This window comes from Hemitrygon akajei, chromosome 25 (assembly GCF_048418815.1).
Source record: "Hemitrygon akajei chromosome 25, sHemAka1.3, whole genome shotgun sequence".
Taxonomy (NCBI): domain Eukaryota; kingdom Metazoa; phylum Chordata; class Chondrichthyes; order Myliobatiformes; family Dasyatidae; genus Hemitrygon; species Hemitrygon akajei.
In genome coordinates, this window is record NC_133148.1 from 48213646 (window position 1) to 48232728 (window position 19083).

General features: G+C 44.6%; 1 long non-coding RNA gene and 1 gene segment (V, D, J or C); one reads left to right on the forward strand and one right to left on the reverse strand.

Moving 5' to 3' along the window:
* LOC140716612 (immunoglobulin heavy constant gamma 4-like) overlaps window positions 1-9851 on the forward strand; it is an 82888-nt gene extending 73037 nt beyond the window's left edge. Inside the window, 2 exon segments of the C gene segment in view lie at window positions 3833-3975; window positions 9307-9851. Of these exon segments, the coding sequence occupies window positions 3833-3975; window positions 9307-9318 (155 nt within the window).
* The window catches only part of LOC140716615 (uncharacterized), a 132771-nt gene that overhangs the window by 84512 nt on the left and 29176 nt on the right, over window positions 1-19083 (reverse strand). The window lies entirely within an intron of this gene.

Here is a 19083-nt window from a genome sequence, read left to right on the forward strand (position 1 = left end):
AGCCACCAAGCAGAATCGAGGAAATAAGAGGTGCATGTAGACCCAGAGCCCGAATTGGAGCCTACACCTAGTAAGAGGACCCTGTGAAAACGCTGGGAGACTGTAAGGCCCACAGTGGAAGAGGCTGGGCTGGGCCCCGCCCATGAGAGGGATTCTGATTCAGAAGATACTGATTCGGAGGACGATGATCTTGATGTGTGGTACATGCTGCCTTTCGCTAACTCCCCATTGACTGAGGGAGAGACTCCCGGCCCTTCTCCCACTGAGTCAGGTGAGGTGGGGGGTGCTATCTGTGGGCAGCCTGGGTTACAGCAGGACCCTGAAGTAGAGGAAGCGGGGGCTGGACACGAGACAGAGGGCTCCGAGTTGCAGGGGGGCATGAGTGATAGATCGAGGGAGGATTCGCCAAGTAGACCCGAAGTATCCCCACTAGTGTATGAGCCTGAAGAGTTGGGTGAGGAGGTACGGAGGTCTCAGAGGATTAGGAAACCACCGGATAGGTTGGCCTATGTAGCGCCCGGGGAACAATGCATGATCTCTACTGTTTTGGGGAGCTATGTCACTGCCTTTTGCAGCTGGATTGGGCTTTGTGTTTTGCAGGAAGGGTTGGCAAATTATTTCAATGTCATGAGGACATGACTAAATTTGGTGGGGAGGGAGAATGTAATGGCTTCTTTGTAATGTTTCATTGCTGAGGTAATGGTTTCTCTGTAGCAGCAATGTTTGGGCTATGGTTGGAGATAACAGGACTGTCGTATGCCTGTCAAACAATCGGGGATTGTTGTTTTGTCTTGTGTATCTGGAAGGATGTTGTTTTTTGCGGTCTTTTGGAGGAGAGATGAAGAGGGAAGATGCGTGTGGAGAGAGCTGGTAGAGCTGGAGAGCTGTTTTTTTGTTTATTTTCATTACTAACCCTATATTCAGGTTAAGATTCATAAAGTTCTATCATTTAATTGCATATGGTGTACTGTCTAGTATTTTGTGTTGTGGTTTCTAACTGGGAGTACGTTACACGGCATCCACACAAACATGATTACCCAGTTTGGCAGGGCTGAAGGCTGATTCCCCTAGACAAATGTGAGCTGGGCGAGCTTGAGGGTTACATAAACATCATCTGAATAAAAAAGTCCATTCACAATAGGAACCCTCTGAAGTTACCCTTCCCCACCAGATGAGATGGAAAGAGGTTGGGTTACTGGGTTCTCTGCAGCAGAGATTCCCATGGACAGAGTGGCCAACAACTCCAATTGTCAACCTTCAAGTGTGTGGCTTAAACATGAGGGGTGGGAAGTGTTGCCTGGTTGGTTCTTCATTGTATAAGCAGATAAACAGACATTCAAGTAGATATAGGTGTATGTGTATTATAGTTTCCACTGTGCAAATGATGGAACATTCCCGATTGGTCCACAGTTTCAAATATACAAAGTTAATTGACAGGGAAAGGTATTTTATCAACTTTGTGAAGACATTTGGTGAACTCATTCTGAAAGTGGAGAGTTACAGAAAGTAGGGACAATATGTATGCAGTGATCAATGTTCCCTCTATTTTTTAGTAGTCATTGTGTGCAAAAATCTTATGCTATGGAAATGTTTTCCTGTGACAAAAGTATATGCGCACTGAATGCACACATGGCACAGTTTATGTAGGTTTACTAAATATTTGACATAAAACTGTACAGAATAACAACAAAACGACATACATATTTAAGCCACTCAGATATTTTTTCACTCCTGTCTTTGGCATTTCAATAAGTATAATTATTAATTACTACAGTATTTTTGGTAAGTAACCATTAATTTCCTTTGTGCGCTGGTTGAAAAACGTGTGAGCACGCACACATGTGAAAAGCTTAGAGAGAACATAGGCAGTGATCCCCTGTGACCTACAGCAATGTGTTCAGTGCCGAAGTGATTCACTAGATCAAAAGTTCAAAGGTTCATTTATTATCACAGCATGTATCCATATACAACTCTGAAATTTGATTCACCAGATAGTCACGAAAACAAAAAAATATGAAAGTCATTCAGAGACAGCAAACCAACCCCTTGTACAAAAATGAATAGCATCCGATCTTCAAACCCCCAAAAACACTCTCTCCCACAGAAAACTGAACATAAACATCTACCCCCAAAAAGCAACCCCTCCCCGCACAAAAAACTAACAGAACACCGACCCCCAAACACCCTCCCCTCGCACAATAAAACCGAAAAGGAACGGTCATTAACAAACACAGAATATAAAAACCATAAGTCTGAAAATGTTCACAGTCCATAAACACAATAGCCAAATCCATAAACACAGAACCACAATCCCATCTTCAATATCACTGATATTCATCAAAAGAGGGAGACTACACGAGGCAGAGAGGCCGACCCGCCTGCCACAGTGAGACACACAGCAATAGACCGCTTACAGAATCCATCCACAGCAGTGATCAAAAGACAAACATTTGGTGCTGATAATGGGCAGATACCCACACTCCCACAAGGCTGGCAAATCTATCAGCAACCTGTAAGGTTTTAACTACAGAGATAATAATCGATGAAATGGATTGGCAAGAGCCAACTCAAGGTCTTGGGACCATATCCAAAAAAGGACAAACTGTCTTGGAGAGAGCGCTGAGCATACATGCACTCCCCGGTGCAAATTACAAGATGGGATGATGTTAAATGAGACTGTAGCATCTGTAATGAAGAACACCAAGGGAAGATCTGGTCAATATTTTCAGTGGAGTGAACATAGTCGATGAGGCGAAACTAGTTCATTTAGTTCTGCCCAGGGGCTCCCAAGTTACAAATGACATGCTGTAAGGAAACATACTCAAATCATCAAGTTGAGTTTATTGTCATGTGCACAAGTAGCTTGAGATTCAGGTAAAATCAGAAACTTGCTTGCAGCATCACAGGCATGTAGCTTCAGACAACAGACTAAATACTAATTTTACATAAATCATGCAAGACAATGAGGGAAAGAAACGGTGCAAAACAAGACTTAATGCAAAGAAAAAGAGACATTCAACTTGAAGAAGTTCATTGAAGTTTGCAACAGGCTGCCACAGTGTCAGGTCTGAAGGTCATTTTAAACATGTGATTGAATGGTTTGGATAATCCCAGGGATTAATGGATCTGGGGAAAAGTCAGGTCAATGCAGTTGGTCATAGACCAGCTATACGAGGGGTGATTGATAAGTTGGTGGCCTAAGATAGAAGGAAACAATTTTTGAAAACCTAGCACATTTATTTCTCAACATAATCTCCTCCTACATTTACACACTTAGTCCAGTAGTCGTGGAGCATACACATCTCTCCTTTGTAGAAGTCGGCGTCTCGGACCTCCAGAACTGGTCCACAGCTGGGGTGATTAGTAAGTTTGTGGCCGTAGATAGAAAGACATGAGTTATACAGCTCTCGTTACATGTGCATGCAGTTCAACTCTTTGAGTGATTATGTAGAAAGTTTGAAGTTAATAACTCATCTCCTTCTACCTTAGGCCACCAGCTTATCAATCACCCCTGGTGTGGACCACTTTTGGAGGTCCAAGATGCCAACTTCTACAAAGAAGAGATACGTAAGCTCCATGACAGCTGACCTAAGTGTGTAAATGTAGGAGGGGACTATGTTGAAAAATAAATGTGCTAGGTTTTCTAAAATTGACTCCTCCTACCTTAGGCCACAAATTTATCAATCACCCCTCATAATACCATTGAATGGTGGAACTGGCTCACGTCCCCTCTCTTGCTGTCTTCCTGTTGTCTTCATTGTGATTGGGATGTTGTTGATCTTCAGGAAACATCAATAGTAAACTAACCACCTCACTTTCTCAATTCTTTCAGAAACCTGCACAGACTTGACAGGGGAGGAGGGGAAGGAAGATCAGGGACACGTGGAGGGAGATGACAATATGCCTACAGTTGCTGCCTTTGCCTTTCTGTTCATCATCAGTTTCCTCTACAGCACCTTCATCACCGTTGTCAAGGTAACTAATTGACTAAAGAGACGTCCCATGAAACAATTTCACCTTTCTTATCTCACATTACATTCTTTGACACTGCAACCCCAACGACAGCACAATCAACAGACAATGCAGTCTGAGACCCCTCACAACCCCTGGGACTTTACACCTTTCCTCTTTACTCCGAGCCTCTGGGCCTTGATAAGCAGAAGTTATGAGGTGTACAAAAGGGACAGATTACACCTGAATCCATGGGGGACAAATATCCTTGCAGACTGGTTTGCTAGAGGTGTTCAGAAGGGTTTAAACAAATTTAGCAGAGGGGTGTGAAGTAAGGTGATGGGGTTGAGGTTCAAATCATTGGTTTACAAACAGAGGCAGTGTGTAGTGAAACTGCTAGTAAGAAGTAGCTGATGATTGGGTAAAATTGCAGTTAATGGGATGAGTTGCAATGTAAAAGGGGACAAAATTTTAAACTGTGATGAATACAGGACTGAAGGTGTTATATTTGAATGCACACAGGTTATGGAATAGTTTAGATGAAATTCAAGCCCGGCTACATATTGGCATCTATGACTTTCTGGGCATCACTGAAACATGGCTGAAAGAAGATTATAAACAATTTAAACAAGGAATTTAAACAAGGAAATCAAGCAAGAATTGTATTGAGAGAACAGCAGGGTCAGAAGAGGATGATTTGGCAGATGAATGTGTGGCTGAGGAACTGGTGTAGGGGACAGGGGGTCAGATTTCTGGATCACTGTGATCACTGCTGGGGAAGGTGAAACCTGTACAAAAGGGATGAATAACACCTGAGGCTGAGGGGGAAAATTATCCTTGTGTGTAGGTTTGTTAGAGCTGTTCGGGAGGGTTTAAACTAATTTGGGAGGGGGATGGGAAATGGAGTGATAAGGCAGAGGATCGAGTCTTTGGTTTACTAACAGAGGCAGTGAGTAGTGAGACTACTAGCAAGCAGGGACTGATGATTGGGCTAAAATGCAGTCAACAGGATCAGTTGCTATGTAAAAGGAAGACAAAATAGAAAAGGGTGGTGAATACAAAAGTGAAGGTGTTAACATTTCAATGCACACAGTATATGGAATAATGTAGATGAACATGTGGCACAGCTACAGATTGGAATGCATGATGTTGTGGCATCACTGAATCATAGCTGATTTTAGCTAGGAGCTTAACGTCTAAAAGTACCCATTGTATCAAAAGGACAGGCAGGTAGGTAGAGAGGTGGGTTGGCTCTGTTGGTAAAAAATGAAATTACATCAACAGAAAGTGATGACGTAGGATCAGAAGGTGTAGACTCGTTGTGGGTAGAGTTAAGGAATTGCAAGGATAAAAAGACCCTATGAACAGTAGCAACAATGTGGTCTACTAACTACAACAGGAGAAAGACAATGCACGTCAAAAGGACAATGTTACAATAGTCATGGGGGATTTCAATATTCAGGTAGATTGGGAATAACAAGTTGGTGCTGGATCTCAAGAGTGGAAATGTGTAGAATGCCTACAAGATGGCTTTTTAGAACAGGTTGTGGTTGAGCACACCTGGAGATTAGCTATTCTGGACTGGGTGTTGTGCAATGAGCTGGAATTGATCAGAGAGCTTAAGGTAAAGAAACCCTCAGGGTCCAGTGATCATACTATGATAGAACTCAATCTGCAAATTGAGAAGGATAAGCTAGAGTCAGAGGTATCACTATTACAGTGGAATAAAGGGAATTAAAGAGGCATGAGAAAGGAGCTGGCCAAAATTGATTGCAAGGGGACACTGGCAGGGATAACAGCAGAGCAGCACTGGCTGGAGCTTCTGGGAGCAATTCAGAAGACACAAGATAGATACATCCCAAGGAAGAAGTATTCAAAATGCAGGATGTTGCAACCATGGCTGACAAGAGAAGTCAAAGCCAACATAAAAGTCAAACAATGGGCATATAATTGAGCAAAAATTAGTGGGAAGTTAAAGGATTAGGAAGCTTTTAAAAATCAACAGAAGACATGAAAAATGTCAGTGAGAAAATGATGTAAGTTAGCCAATGATATTAAAGATGATACCAAAAGATTCTTCAAATATGTAAAGTGTAAAAGAGAGATAAGAGGAGATATTGGAGTGCTGGAAAATGACGCTGGAGAGGTAGTAGTAATGGAACAAGGAAATGGTGGATGAACTGAATAAGTACTTTGCATCAGATTTCACTGGGGAAGACACTAACTGTATGGTGGAAATTCAAGAGTGTCAGGGAGAAGAAGGGAGTGAAGTTGTTATTAACAGGGAGAAGGTGCTTTGGAAACTGATATGTCTGAAGGTAGATAAGTCACCTGGATCAGATGGTCTACACTCCAGGGTTCCGAAAGAGGTGGCTGAAGAGATTATGAAGGTAAGTTCGTCTCCCAACCCCCATCCTTACCACATTCTACAAAGGGTGTATCAAGAGCATCCTGAGCAGCTGCATTACTGCCTGGTCCGGGAACTGCACCATCTCGGATCGCAAGACCCTGAAGCAGATACTGAGGTCAGCTGAGAAGATCATCGGGGTCTCTCTTCCCGCTATTACACATATTTACACCACACACTGCACCCGCAAAGCTAACAGCATTGTGGAGGACCCCACCCACAAACTCTTCTCCCTCCTGTCATCTGGCAAATGGTACTGAAGCATTTAGGCTCTCATGACCAGACTGTGGAACAGTTTCTTCTCCCAAGCCATCAGACTCCTCAATACTCAGAGTCTAGACTGACATCTACATCATTTATTATTATTTTGTAATTTGTCCTCTACGGTGCCTATAAATTTGTTTATTAATTATTGTACTGCCCTGCACTGTTTTGTGCACTTTATGTAGTCCTGTGCAGGTCTGTAGTCTAGTGCAGTTTTTATGTTGCTTTACGTAGTCTAGTGTAGTTTTGTGTTGTTTCATGTAGCACCAGGGTCCTGGAGGAATGTCGTTTCCTTTTTACTGTGTACTGTACCAGCAGTTTATGGTCAAAATGACAATAAACGACTTAACTTGATCTTTCAAGAATCACAAGACTCTGGCATGGTTCTGAAGGACTGGAAATGAGTAATTGTCACACCACTCTTTAAGAAGGGAGAGAGGCAGACAAAAGGAAATTATTGTCCAATTAACTTGATTTCACTGGTTGGGAAGATGTTGGAGTTGATTGTTAAAGATGGGGTTTCAGGGCACTTGGAGGCACATGATAAAATAGGCTGAAGTCAGCATGGTTTCCCGAAAGGACAACCTTGCCTGACAAATCTGTTGGAATTCTTTGAAAAAATAACAAGCAGGATAAACAAAGCAGAATTGAAATCCTTTGACAAGGTGCCACATATGAGACTGCTTAAGAGCCCATGGCATTACAGGAAAGATACCGGCATGAAAAGTGCATTGGTTGATCGGCAGGAGGCAAAGAATGGGAGAAAATGGAGCCTTTTCTGGTTGGTTGCTGGTGACCAGTGGTGTTCCACAGGGGTCAGTGTTGGGACTGCTTTTTCTGTTATTTGTCAGTGATTTGGATGAAAGAATCGATGATTTTGTTGTCAAGCTTGCAGACGATATGAAGATAGATGGAGGGATAGATAGAGTTGAGGAAGCAGAGAGGCTACAGAAGGACTTAGACAGATTAGGGGAATGGGCAGAGAAGTGGCAAATGGAATACAGTGTCGAGAAGTGTATGGTTATGAACTTTGGTAGAATAAATAAAAGCAAAGTGTATTTTGTAAATGGAAAGAAAATTCAAAAATCTGAGGTCCAAAGGGTATCAGGAGTCTTCATGCAGGATTCCCTAAAGGTTAATCTGCAGGTTAAGCCAGTGGTGAGGAAGGCAAATACGTCAACATTCATTTCAAGAGGATCAGTAGATAAAAGCAAGGATATAACATTGAGACCTTCTCAAGCACTGGTGAGGCCTCACTTTGAGCACTAGGAACAGTTTTGGGCCCTTTTTCTAAGAAAAGATGTGCTGACATTGGAGAGGGTCCAAAGGTGGTTCACAAAAATGATTCCATGATTGAAAGGCTGATCATATGAGGAGTGTTTGATGGCTTTGGGCCTGTACTCACTGGAATTCCAAAGAATGAGTGGAGGATCTCATTCAAACCTATACTATGTTGAAACGCAGACATCCCATCTCTCCCGGAAGTTCCGGGAGTCTCCTGCATATTGATAGCAGCTCCCTGACGCCTGCAAATTTTATACAATATCCCGGAAATTGATTCTTTTAAGAGGGAGAGGGAGAGGAAGAGGAAGAGTGAGAGTGAGAGGGAGCATCCTGATTGGTCCTTCTTTGTGCTAAGTAGACCTATCAGTTTTCTCTATGGGTGGGCTTTAGAGTCAACCTCAAAAATAATGACAGTGTTGCTCGCTGCACTGTTTGCTACAGTGACTTTTCTATTTCCCATAGTGGGTTAAAATGTAAAAGACATGTTGAGGTGAGTTTAACAGGTGTCATTCATTCATTAGCATAGCTAACATTATTTAAACTAGCTGGCTAGCTGCTAAGGAGCTACTCTATTGATGTTCTAAGTAATGAGGCCAAACACCCTGTAGAGTTGCTTAAAATTGTAATAGAATAAAAAAATGACTCTATGATAATGTAAGTATATTTTAATGTCACATTTTCTGCATATACCCAACTTGGTTTACAGGTTAGAAAGTATCACTAAACAAAGTATTACATACACCCTTGGAGGTTGACAGGGAGGGGGGCGGTAAGGGTGCTACCTCCGTGAAATGGTGGTGCTACCACCCTGAAATGGATTTTTGCAGGGTGGGATGTCTGGAAATGCCTCGATAGAGTGGATGTGGAGAGGATGATTCCAGACCTCAGTATAGCGGGTCGTCCATTTAGAATGGAGATGAGGAGGATTTATTCAGCCAGACAGTGGTGAATCTATGGAAATCATTGCTACAGTCAGCAGTGGAAGCCAAGTCATTAGATATATTTAAGGAAGAGGTTGATATATTCTAGATTAGTCAGGACATAAAGGGATACTCGGAGAAGGCAAGAGATTGGGGCTGAGAGGAAAATGGATCAGTCATGATGAAATGCTGGAGCAGACTCGATGGGGCAAGTGACCTAATTCTGCTCCTATATCTCATCTTATGGCTTTGCTCAGGAACTAAAACATTAGCCCAACTGTGGATCACCCTAAAGTTCTGAACTGATACTCAGATTTTTGTTTTGGTGTGATCTCGGAGAATACTGACAGACATCTCTTCATGGGGTTTCCCATAGAATGAGGACAGACCATCTGTTATTTAGTTCACCTGTCCTCACAGGTTATGGTCTATGCTGCACCTTGTCACACACAATATCATACTCTCCTGTCTATATTTCAGGCTCAGCAGTGACCAGCAGATACACACCGTGCATTCAGTCAAGAGATCCCCGTGTGGCTGCGATGTTTGGAAATGGAGTCTCCATCTCACTCACTCGGCAATCCGAGGCTACTGCACTGCAACTGCTCATTTCAGAATATAAACCTCTAGATGCACCGGGGATGCCAGATGGGAAATGGGGGCACAGAGCCGCTTAGGTGGCCGGAGGGACAGCAGTGGATGATACATTGGGAAAATGGCAGGATATGTGACGCTGGAGGGGGTATACAGGAGGGGAGAGGAAGGCAAGATTAAGGCTTGGGAATGGGGAGTAGGGAATGAGGGTGTAGTTTGTGATGGAGAGGAGGGAGGCGAGGAAGTGGTTATTATCATTATGGAGGAAGAAAGTGACGTGGGGATGGGGAGTACGGTGGAGAGTGGATTTGGGATCCTGCTCTGTCATATCTTGTAAATCAGATGTTGTGGAAAACATTGCCTGTAGCTTTTCTTTCAGTTTTCTGCTAGAGTTTATGTCATGATTTGAAATTGTATCAATTAAAAATAAAGAGAAGGAGAAAATGAAGTGTCTGGAGTTGCTAAAACTGAGGGAAGCTATTCAGCCCATCTTAGTTCCCTCATCACTGCAGTGGCTTCACCTGCCTACAAGTACAACAAGTGGGTAATACATCCCGGGACAAACATCGGAGAGATTTCCAGCCTGTAATATATGAGTGTAGCCCCACACGTGCTGCTCAGGTTTGTAGGGGATTTCCCACAGTGGGAGCACTGCGGTTGCTGCACCCCGAGAAAGATAGTCAGGAAAACACAGAGGCTCATTGGAAGAGATTCTCAGAACCCTGTTGTACATCCCAGATCCAGATATTGGTGGAATGTTTCAGTGAGTGTCTCAATCCCATATTTCAACACATTATCCTAATTCTCCACACTCCACATCCCATAAAGCTGTGGGGACAGGAGCATCTCCATCGCACACACAATCTCCTTTCGAAGTCAACACTGAAAGGCAGCACCTCTGTCCCTCTGTACTACAGTGAACAGCCAAGTCAGCCTGAATTTTTGTTCTCAGGTCACTGAGAAGGGACAACAGCATCGGTGCCCTGGAACAGAACTCACTGTGGGGACAAAAGCTTTTGGTTTTCCCAGTATTCAGCTGAAGGAAACATTTTGCATCCTGCAGCATCCCCCATCAGAGAGTGTGGAGGTGTTGGTACAAGTACTAGTGATACAGAACTGGATATCAACCATATAAATGTTTAAATGTGATGTCAGCAAGAGAGAACATTTTGAGAAAATAAGCCAATGCAGGAAAATACACCAGGAGTAGAAAACATAAACAGGTAACAGATTAATGCAAACCAAGGAAAGAATAGAATACAATGGGCACCAGCACCTGGTTTGAGCAGAGTAAGTCCAAGGGACTGACATTGGAGCAAGGCACACAGGACCAGATATTGAAGGAATATATTCCTGGAATAGACATTGGGGAAAATAATGAAAGACCAGACAATGGGAAAAATACACCTCCACAAGACCAGAAATTTTGGTTATTTCTCAATGCCGTTCATGAGGGAATGGGACAGAGTTTGGGAATACACAATTGATTTTCAGGAAGGTTGTGATTCCCATGTATGAGAAGCAATTTAAGATCAGTTATTTGGATGAATCCGAGATTCAGACTGCCAGCCTCATATCTCGGGGAGTGCACCATGTTCAGTCATATGGGAAAATAGATATGGAGCAGATTTTGGAGATTGCACTCAAAATCACAGATTGGAGGAGAATGCCATGACCTGGAGTGCACGTGTAAGCTGGACTGACCAATACGATTACTGACAGAGTCATTCCCAATACCGTATCTGAGGGAATTCTATCACATGCAGTTTTATACAAACAGAAACAACTTATCAATGGAATTTCCATGGAAACAATTCTATACAATATTGTGATGTAACTACCTAAAATAATAAACAGTAAAACAGTCATGAAATATTATTAACACCAAATTAATTTCATTGCAATTTAATTAAATGTCAATTCCAATCGCGCGGGATCAATTTGAAAACAATACAGTAATGGATCCGTCATGATATAACAGAACCGTGGATGACTTTTAGTTATTCATTCATGGGATGTGAGTAGAACAACATTTCTTTCCCATCCCAACTACTCTGGAACTGGGTCCTTGTGCACGATTCCCTAAAGGTTCATTTGCAGGTTGAGTCGGTGGTGAGGAAGGCAAATGCAAAGTCAGCATTCATTTCAATAGGACTACAAGATAAAAGCAAGGATTTAATGTTGAGGATGTGATAACATTGGAGAGGGTTCAAAGGAGATTCACAAAAAAATTATTCTGGGATTTAAAGGCTTGTCATATGAAGAGCGTTTGATGCCTTTGTGACTGTGCTCACTGGAATTCAGAAGAATGAGGGGAGACCTCATTGAAACCACTCGAATGTTGGAAGGCCTCAATAGAGTGGATGTGGAGAGGGTGTTTCCTATGGTGGGAGAGTCTAAGACCAGAGGACACAGCCTCAGAATATAGGGTGTCCTTTCAGAATGGAGATGAGGTCAAATTTCTTTTGGCAGAGAATGGTGAATCTGTGGAATTTGTTGCACCAGGCAGCCGCAGACAACAAGTCTTTAGTTATATTCAAGGCAGAGGTTGATAGATCCTTGATTCGTCAGGGCATGAAACAATACGGGGAGAAGTCAAGGGATTGGGGCAAAGAGAGAAAATGGATCAGCCATGATGAAATTGCAGAGCAAATTTTACAGACCAAATGGCCTAGTTCTCCTCCAATCTCTTATGGTCTTAATGGACGAGTTCTGAGGGTTAAGATCTATTTCAGAAAACTGGGGTTGATTAGGATTAGTGAGTAATGCTGTGTGTATGGGAGATAATGTCTCATGAATTTCCTCTGTTTAGTCCCTGATCCACCTTCCATAAGACCTTAAGGTTTCTCTCTTTCTGTTCCCATTTGTTCATTCCTCATTTATTCAGGCACAGTAGTTTAGTGAGAATGGCTCCAGGGGCAGTGTTTTACACTCGGTGTTGGATGTGGAAAGTCTGGGAGACCTCCAGTCTCCCAGGTGAACACACCTGCACCAGGTGCACCAAGTTGCAGCAACTGAGAGAATGTATTAAGGAACTGGGGATACAGCTCGATGACCTTCAACTCATACAGGAGAATGAGGAGGTGATAGACAGGAGCTACGTAGAAGTAGTAACCCCAAAGTTGCAGGAGACAGGAGGGGAAATGCACTGCCTGTGCAGAGAACACCTGTGGCTGTTCTTCTCCATAAAAAGTATTTAACTTTATATACCATTGAGGGGGGAGCCACAGCAACTGGGTCTCTGGCACTGAGGCTGGTGATATGTTTCAGAAGAGGAGAGAGGTGAAGAAGAATGCAGTGATGATAAGAGATTCCTTCGTCAGAGGAACAGGGATGAGGTTCTGTTGACACACAGATGGTATGTTGCATCCCTGCTGCCAGGATCAGGGTTGTCACAGATCGTGTCCATGGAATTCTCAATGATGAGGGTGAGCAGCCAGAAATCTTTGTTATGAAGACACACCCAACCGCACCAGCTTCCGGGTTTTAGATACTCGAACTTTCCAGGAATACAGATAGCTGGCGCAGCCCCTTTAAAGACTCAGAACGGTTCCACTGATTGGTAATCATGTTTTGGGCACCAAGGATTGCGATTTAAGGAACAGCTGAACCAAAGTTCGGTGCTCAGTGATAAACCTACTAGTGATATCATCTAGCATTTGTTTTGTGCTCAGATCAAGTTTGATACCATGTTTAGAACATTGCCTCGTTTATCCCAGCAAATGGGTCCAAACCATCCTCATCAAGGATTCTCGTCACAGTACGATTGAGCCAACATGGACCCAGTAGGATATCAGAATTTTTTGTCTTAAAGGTTTTCCAGATGAGGCCTGGAGATTCATGACCTCCAGGTACCCGTTCATCAACTTTCGCAAGACACAAGCCAAAGTCATTCAGGGGAGTCAGCACATCTTCAAACCTTGGAGAGCTTCGACAGTGACCCGGATTCTTGCCACGGCTTCCTCACCCAAGAGCAAAAGTGGGACCACCTCAGGAGATCAAGGAGAGCTGATCCAAGCCCGGTCCCTATGTATCACAGTTCCTCTCCACAACCTCGAACCATAACCAGCCTGTCGCCTGCTCAAGATCCAGTCAAACCCACGCAGGTCGGTTGCACTGGACTCCCCACTGTTTTGAGGCAGGAGTCAAGGTCGCTGCTTTGACTGTAGGGATTATGTCACCGGTGAGCTGACAGACTTGGGCTGCAACCGTCGGAGCTGCTAAGACCAGCCAGTATCGAGAGGACCGTGATGGTAGCAGCCACTACTCCCAATCCCACTGATTCTGGGTTTGTGCTGGAGGCAGAGTTCACCTGGGGTAAGAACTTAAGGCAGGTGAGGCTTTTGTGAACTCTGGGGCAACCCATGCTCACAACTGTCTAGGATGTTCACCCACTGAGTTCCAGGCAGATCCAGCAACAGACTGTGGATTTGCAGATGTGGATAGTAGATCTTGTGGAAGACATTAGTTTCCACATTATTGACTGTCCACTCATACCCCTGATCCTTGGGTATCTTTGGCTGTCCCAGCATAACCCATCCAGGACTGAGGGTGTGGAGAATCATTGCTTGGTCCAGCCATGGTAAGTGTGGACAGCTTTCAGTGCGAGGTAACCTGAGATCGTCTGTTGAACTAGTCCGGCCCTTAGGGACGGACAAGCTGGTTCCAGCCAATGGGACTGTGTGAGTCATGACACTATCTAGTCAGGATCCCACAGGAACTAGAGAGAGGGAATCTCTGGTTCAGGAAAGGACCAGGGAGATGCCTGAACAGTCTGGGGAACTTGCAGCCAAGCTTAACAAATCTAGCCACCAGGTATCAAAGAAAGGAAAACACCTCTTCACACTGAACCTTCAAGCCTATTTTTAGAAGATGAAGAACCCTCTGTAATACCTTGCTGCATTACCTGAGGATTCTGACAGGGATTTGAACTCTGAATTGGCCGGTTTGCATGAATGAGCTTTGTGAGCCTAGGGAGCAGACTCAGTTGAATCTCTCCTGCTGCCTAAAAAACCACAGGGGTCATCCTTGAAAGAAGGTCAGACGGAGACAGCAACACCCAAACTGGTTAAAATCCCTTCCATCTACAAGGGCTTGAAGGAAGTCTTCAGCAAGGAAAAGGCATTGACTCTACCACCATACAACTGTCTGTAGAGCCGCAGCCCGGTACCTTTCCCCCACACGTTTGACAGTACATGCATTAAGGCCCAGAGAGTAGCGTAATGGAAGAGAATGTTTAGGAGGCTTTTGCCACGGGCTTCACTCAAACCTCCACCTATCATGCTGTACAGGCTTCTTCTTTGTACAACAGAAGGATGAGAGCCTATGGCCGTGCATTGATTATAGGGCATTAAACTGCATGAAGGACAAAAATCGCAACCACCTACCACTCATGAATATGGCCGAGATGCTCCAAGAGTGAGAGTACTCACAAATCGGGAACAGCAGAGTGTAGACAATCTGGTCCATATAAGGGAATGTGATGAGTGGAAGACTGTATTCAATACACCGACGGGGCACTACGAGTACCTGTTTATGCCCTTCAGCCTTGTGAATGCTTCAGCAATTTTCCAGGCCTTTATAAACAACATGCTCCAAGATACTCTACATAAGTATTCCTTCTTCTACATGGATGATATCCCAATCTTCTCAAAGTCCATGGTAGAAAATGTCATTCCCATCAGAGACATTTTAAAGAGTCTTTTCGAGAATGGATTTAGTTCAAGTTGGAGAAGTCCAAGTTTCACATTACAACTGTTTCATTTTTGGCATTCGTCATCTCCAATGGCAATCTCAAGGTGGACCTACCAAGACCTGGGTAGTCAGAGACTGACCACCAACATCTAGCATTAAAGGAGTCCAGCGATTCCTAGGATTTGCAAACTTCCACCAGAAGTTTACCAGGAACTTCGCTCTGTGGCAACTCTGCTGATGTCACCAACTAAGAATTCCACGGGCCCTTTTGCCTGGACTGCTGAAGCAGAGTCTGCTTTTGTTGGCCCTAACAGAGCTTCACAACAGCTCTCATCTTGATTTCTCCTAACTCAAAACTCCCCTTCTTCATGTAAGTGATGCCTCAGTCATTGGAGTGGATACGGTCTTGTCTCAGCAATCACATTCAGACAGTGAACTGCACCCATGTGCATTCTTCTCCAGGCAGCTATCCCTGGCAGAGAGGAACTATGGCAAAGGGAATCAGGAGCTCCCTGCAGTTAAGTTAGTTTTGGAGGAATGGAGTCACTGTCTCAAGGGGGATAGGAACCCTTTTATCATTTGGACTGACCACAAGAACATGGCTTATATTCAGGAGGCCAAGAGGCTGAATTCCAGGCAGGCTAGGTGGTCTTTATTCTTTAACCACTTTGAATTCATCCTGACCTTTCGACTGAGGTAAAAGAACCAGAAGCCAGATGCCCTGACCTGTGGGTTTGATGAACTGGAACAAGAGGAGCAGCCGGCCAACATTTTGCCCCGAATCAGGATGGTTGCGGCAATTTGTTGAGCAATCGCCACTTTTGTTCACAAGGCCCAAGCACAAGGGAGGGATTTCTAAGAGCGTCCCTCTGGGTCGGCTGTTTGTCTCAAATTCTGTCCAGTCTCAGGTCTTCTAATAGGGACATTCATTGAGAATGACCACACTGCCAGGGATTGGCAAGACCTTCAAGTTTAGCAAGAGGAGGTATAGGTGGCCTGGAATGACGGAAGAGGTTCGGCAGTACATACAGGTATATGGACTGTACAACCAGAACAAGGAGCCCCAAACCTGATCTCAAGGGCTCCTCCATCCTCTACCTGTCCTAAAAGACCTTGACCACACATCTACATGGACTTTGTTACAGGTCTCCTGCCATCTAAGGGGAAGTCGGTCATCATGGTAATTGTCGATTTGTTTACGAAAGCCTGCAAGCTCACTGCATTGGGCATTGGAGAAGCTACCACCTGCAGTGGAGACGGCTGAAATTGTCCTGGACCAGGTCTTCCAGATCCAGATTCCCGGTGGACACTGTCTTGGATTGTGGTTCACAATTTACATCATATTTCTGGAAGTCATCCTGTAAACAGATAGGGGCAAGAGCAAAACTTTCCTGGGTTTCACCCGCAATCCAATGGTCAAATGGAGAGGACCAACAAAGATTTAGAACATACCCTAATATGCCTGGCCTCAGAAAGACCTGATGAGAGGTGTGACCATTGATGTGGGCAGAGTTTGCCCAAAACACTTTACAGCATTCGGTGCATGGAATGTCACCGTTCAAGCGCCACTTTGGTTACCATCTGCTTCTCTTTCCAGAACAGGACGGGGTTGGGATCCCTGCAGCTGAATATTCCATCTAACACTGCAAGGAGAGATGGATTAGTGGAAGAGAAATTTTGCTGGTCTCTACCCAGAGGTGGAGACCAAGGTGAACTGAAGGAGAAGACAGGGACCCACTTTACAGCCTGGGCAACAGGTCTGACTGTTGTTATGAACCCAGCCCCCTCCTTTGTGAGAATCGCAAGAGCCCTAGTGAAGGGGGGGGGTCAATGACCCAAGAGAGAGAGCGACGTGCTGAATTGGACTCAGGAGAGTGAGGGAGAGGCCTCCAGGTTTTGGAATGTGGTCTGGCCTCTCAGCCAGACAAAACCCACGGAAATGGCCATTGTCTCTTGGAGACACCTTTGTGGAATGGGGACTGGGTTACGTGCAAACCCTCAGGGCAACATGGGCTGGGAGATGAGGAGAGATTGCCTCACCCCACCCTGATTGACAGCTACAACCCTGCAAGTCCGGATAAAAGGTGGGCTGCCGAGACGGCCCCTCAGACGCACCAAGGAGACACACTAAGAAGACACGATAGCGCTTCCCATCGGAGCGGGAAGCCATTTTGAAGGAAGCCACATGCGTTAGATTCCGGATCGGGAGTCTGTGGCTGAAACCAAAGGAAAAACCATTTTTAACTAACAACAGGGATTTGCTTCGCCAAGACAACGGGCAAGTGTTCCTTTCTCTCACCAATCCCTCTCTCCAACACGTGAAATGCCAGCGGTTTCCAAACGGAAAAGCCTGCAGACTTCTGAGTGACTTTTATATTTTCCATTGGACTCAGTATTATCCCCTAGACAACGACAGAGCTTATTTCTGATTGATTATTACTATACCTGTGCTTTAGATTGAGTATTGACGACGTATATGATCTGAATGTTTTGTATTAACCATACGTTTGTGCCCCTTTATAAATAAAAAAACGTTTGAAAATAGTACCATCAGACTTCAGTGGACCTCTCTATCTTTGCTGGTAAGTCACCCAGTTACGGGGAACGTAACAAGTGGGGTACTTGTCTCGGGATTTGAAACCAAAGGGGAGTGTCAGTGAATCGGGCTGTAAGTCCAAACTTGAATCTGGTTACGCAGGTAGCCAGACTGGAAACCAGCAAAGATGGACGTGGATGAATTTATGAGAAACCCGACTCCGGGGGCGCTAGGGAAGGCTACCAAATTAGACTTGGTAAATCTGGCGAAGGGGTTAGACCTCACAGAGGTGAGGTCATCAATGAAAAAGTGGGAAGTGCGAAGGGTCATAGCTCAGTATTATATTGTGAAGAAGCTGTTTGCAGCTGAGGATTTGGAAAATATCCCCGAAAAGATATTAGCGAGTGGGACAGATCAGTTAGAGTTGGAGAAAGTAAGGTTGGAACATGAATTTAAAGTAAAGCAGCTGGAAGCAGCTGAGAAGGAAAAGGAACGGGCTGAGAAGGAAAAGGAACGGGCTAAGAAAGAAAAGGAAAAGGAAAGGGAGCAGGTGTTCAAACTGAAGGAATTAGAGGTGAAACGGGTTCATGAGCTCCAGTTAAAAGAGCTACAAGCAGCCGAGAAAGAGAAACAAAGGAGCCATGAATTGGAGCTGGACAGGCGAAGGCAAGAGCGAAGAGCTCAAGGGGTAGAGAGAGAGGAGGGGTTTGATGTTAGTCGGGCGTTGAGGTTGGTCCCCCCGTTCGAGGAGACGGATGTTGATAGTTATTTCTTGCTTTTTGAAAAGGTGGCAGTGAATCAGAAGTGGCCCAGAGAGCAGTGGGTGGCGTTGTTACAAAGTGTGTTACGAGGGAAAGCACAGTGGGCATATGCAGCGTTGCCCCCGGAAGGGGAAGGGAATTATGACCAAGTAAAGGAGGCCATTTTCCGGGGTTAAGAGTTAGTACCTGAAGCGTATAGACAAAGGTTCAGAAATTTAAGGAAAGGGTGGAATCAAACGTATACCGAGCTAGCCCATGAGAAGGGTGTGCTCTTGGACCGTTGGTGCACCGCGGAAAAGGTGGCCGAGAATTATGGGCGTCTCAGGGAGTTATTTTTGATTGAGGAATTTAAAGGTTGTGTTCCGGAAGAGATCCGGATGTATTTGAATGAGAGGACGAATCAGTCCATCTCAGAAATTGCTAGATTCGCAGATGAATATGCCCTAACCCACAAAACAAAGTTTTCCTCGAATGTAAGTTACCAGAGAGACCGTGGGAACGGTAGAGAAAGCCCGCCGGCTGAGGCAGAGATCCTGCTGGGAGCTAGTGGTAAAATTGAGGAGGAGAGGCAAGACGGCAGGAGAGGTCCTGGCTTGACCTGTTTTAATTGTGGAAAGGTGGGTCATATTGCATCTAAGTGCTTTGCTCCGAGAAAGGAGCCAGAGAGAGGGA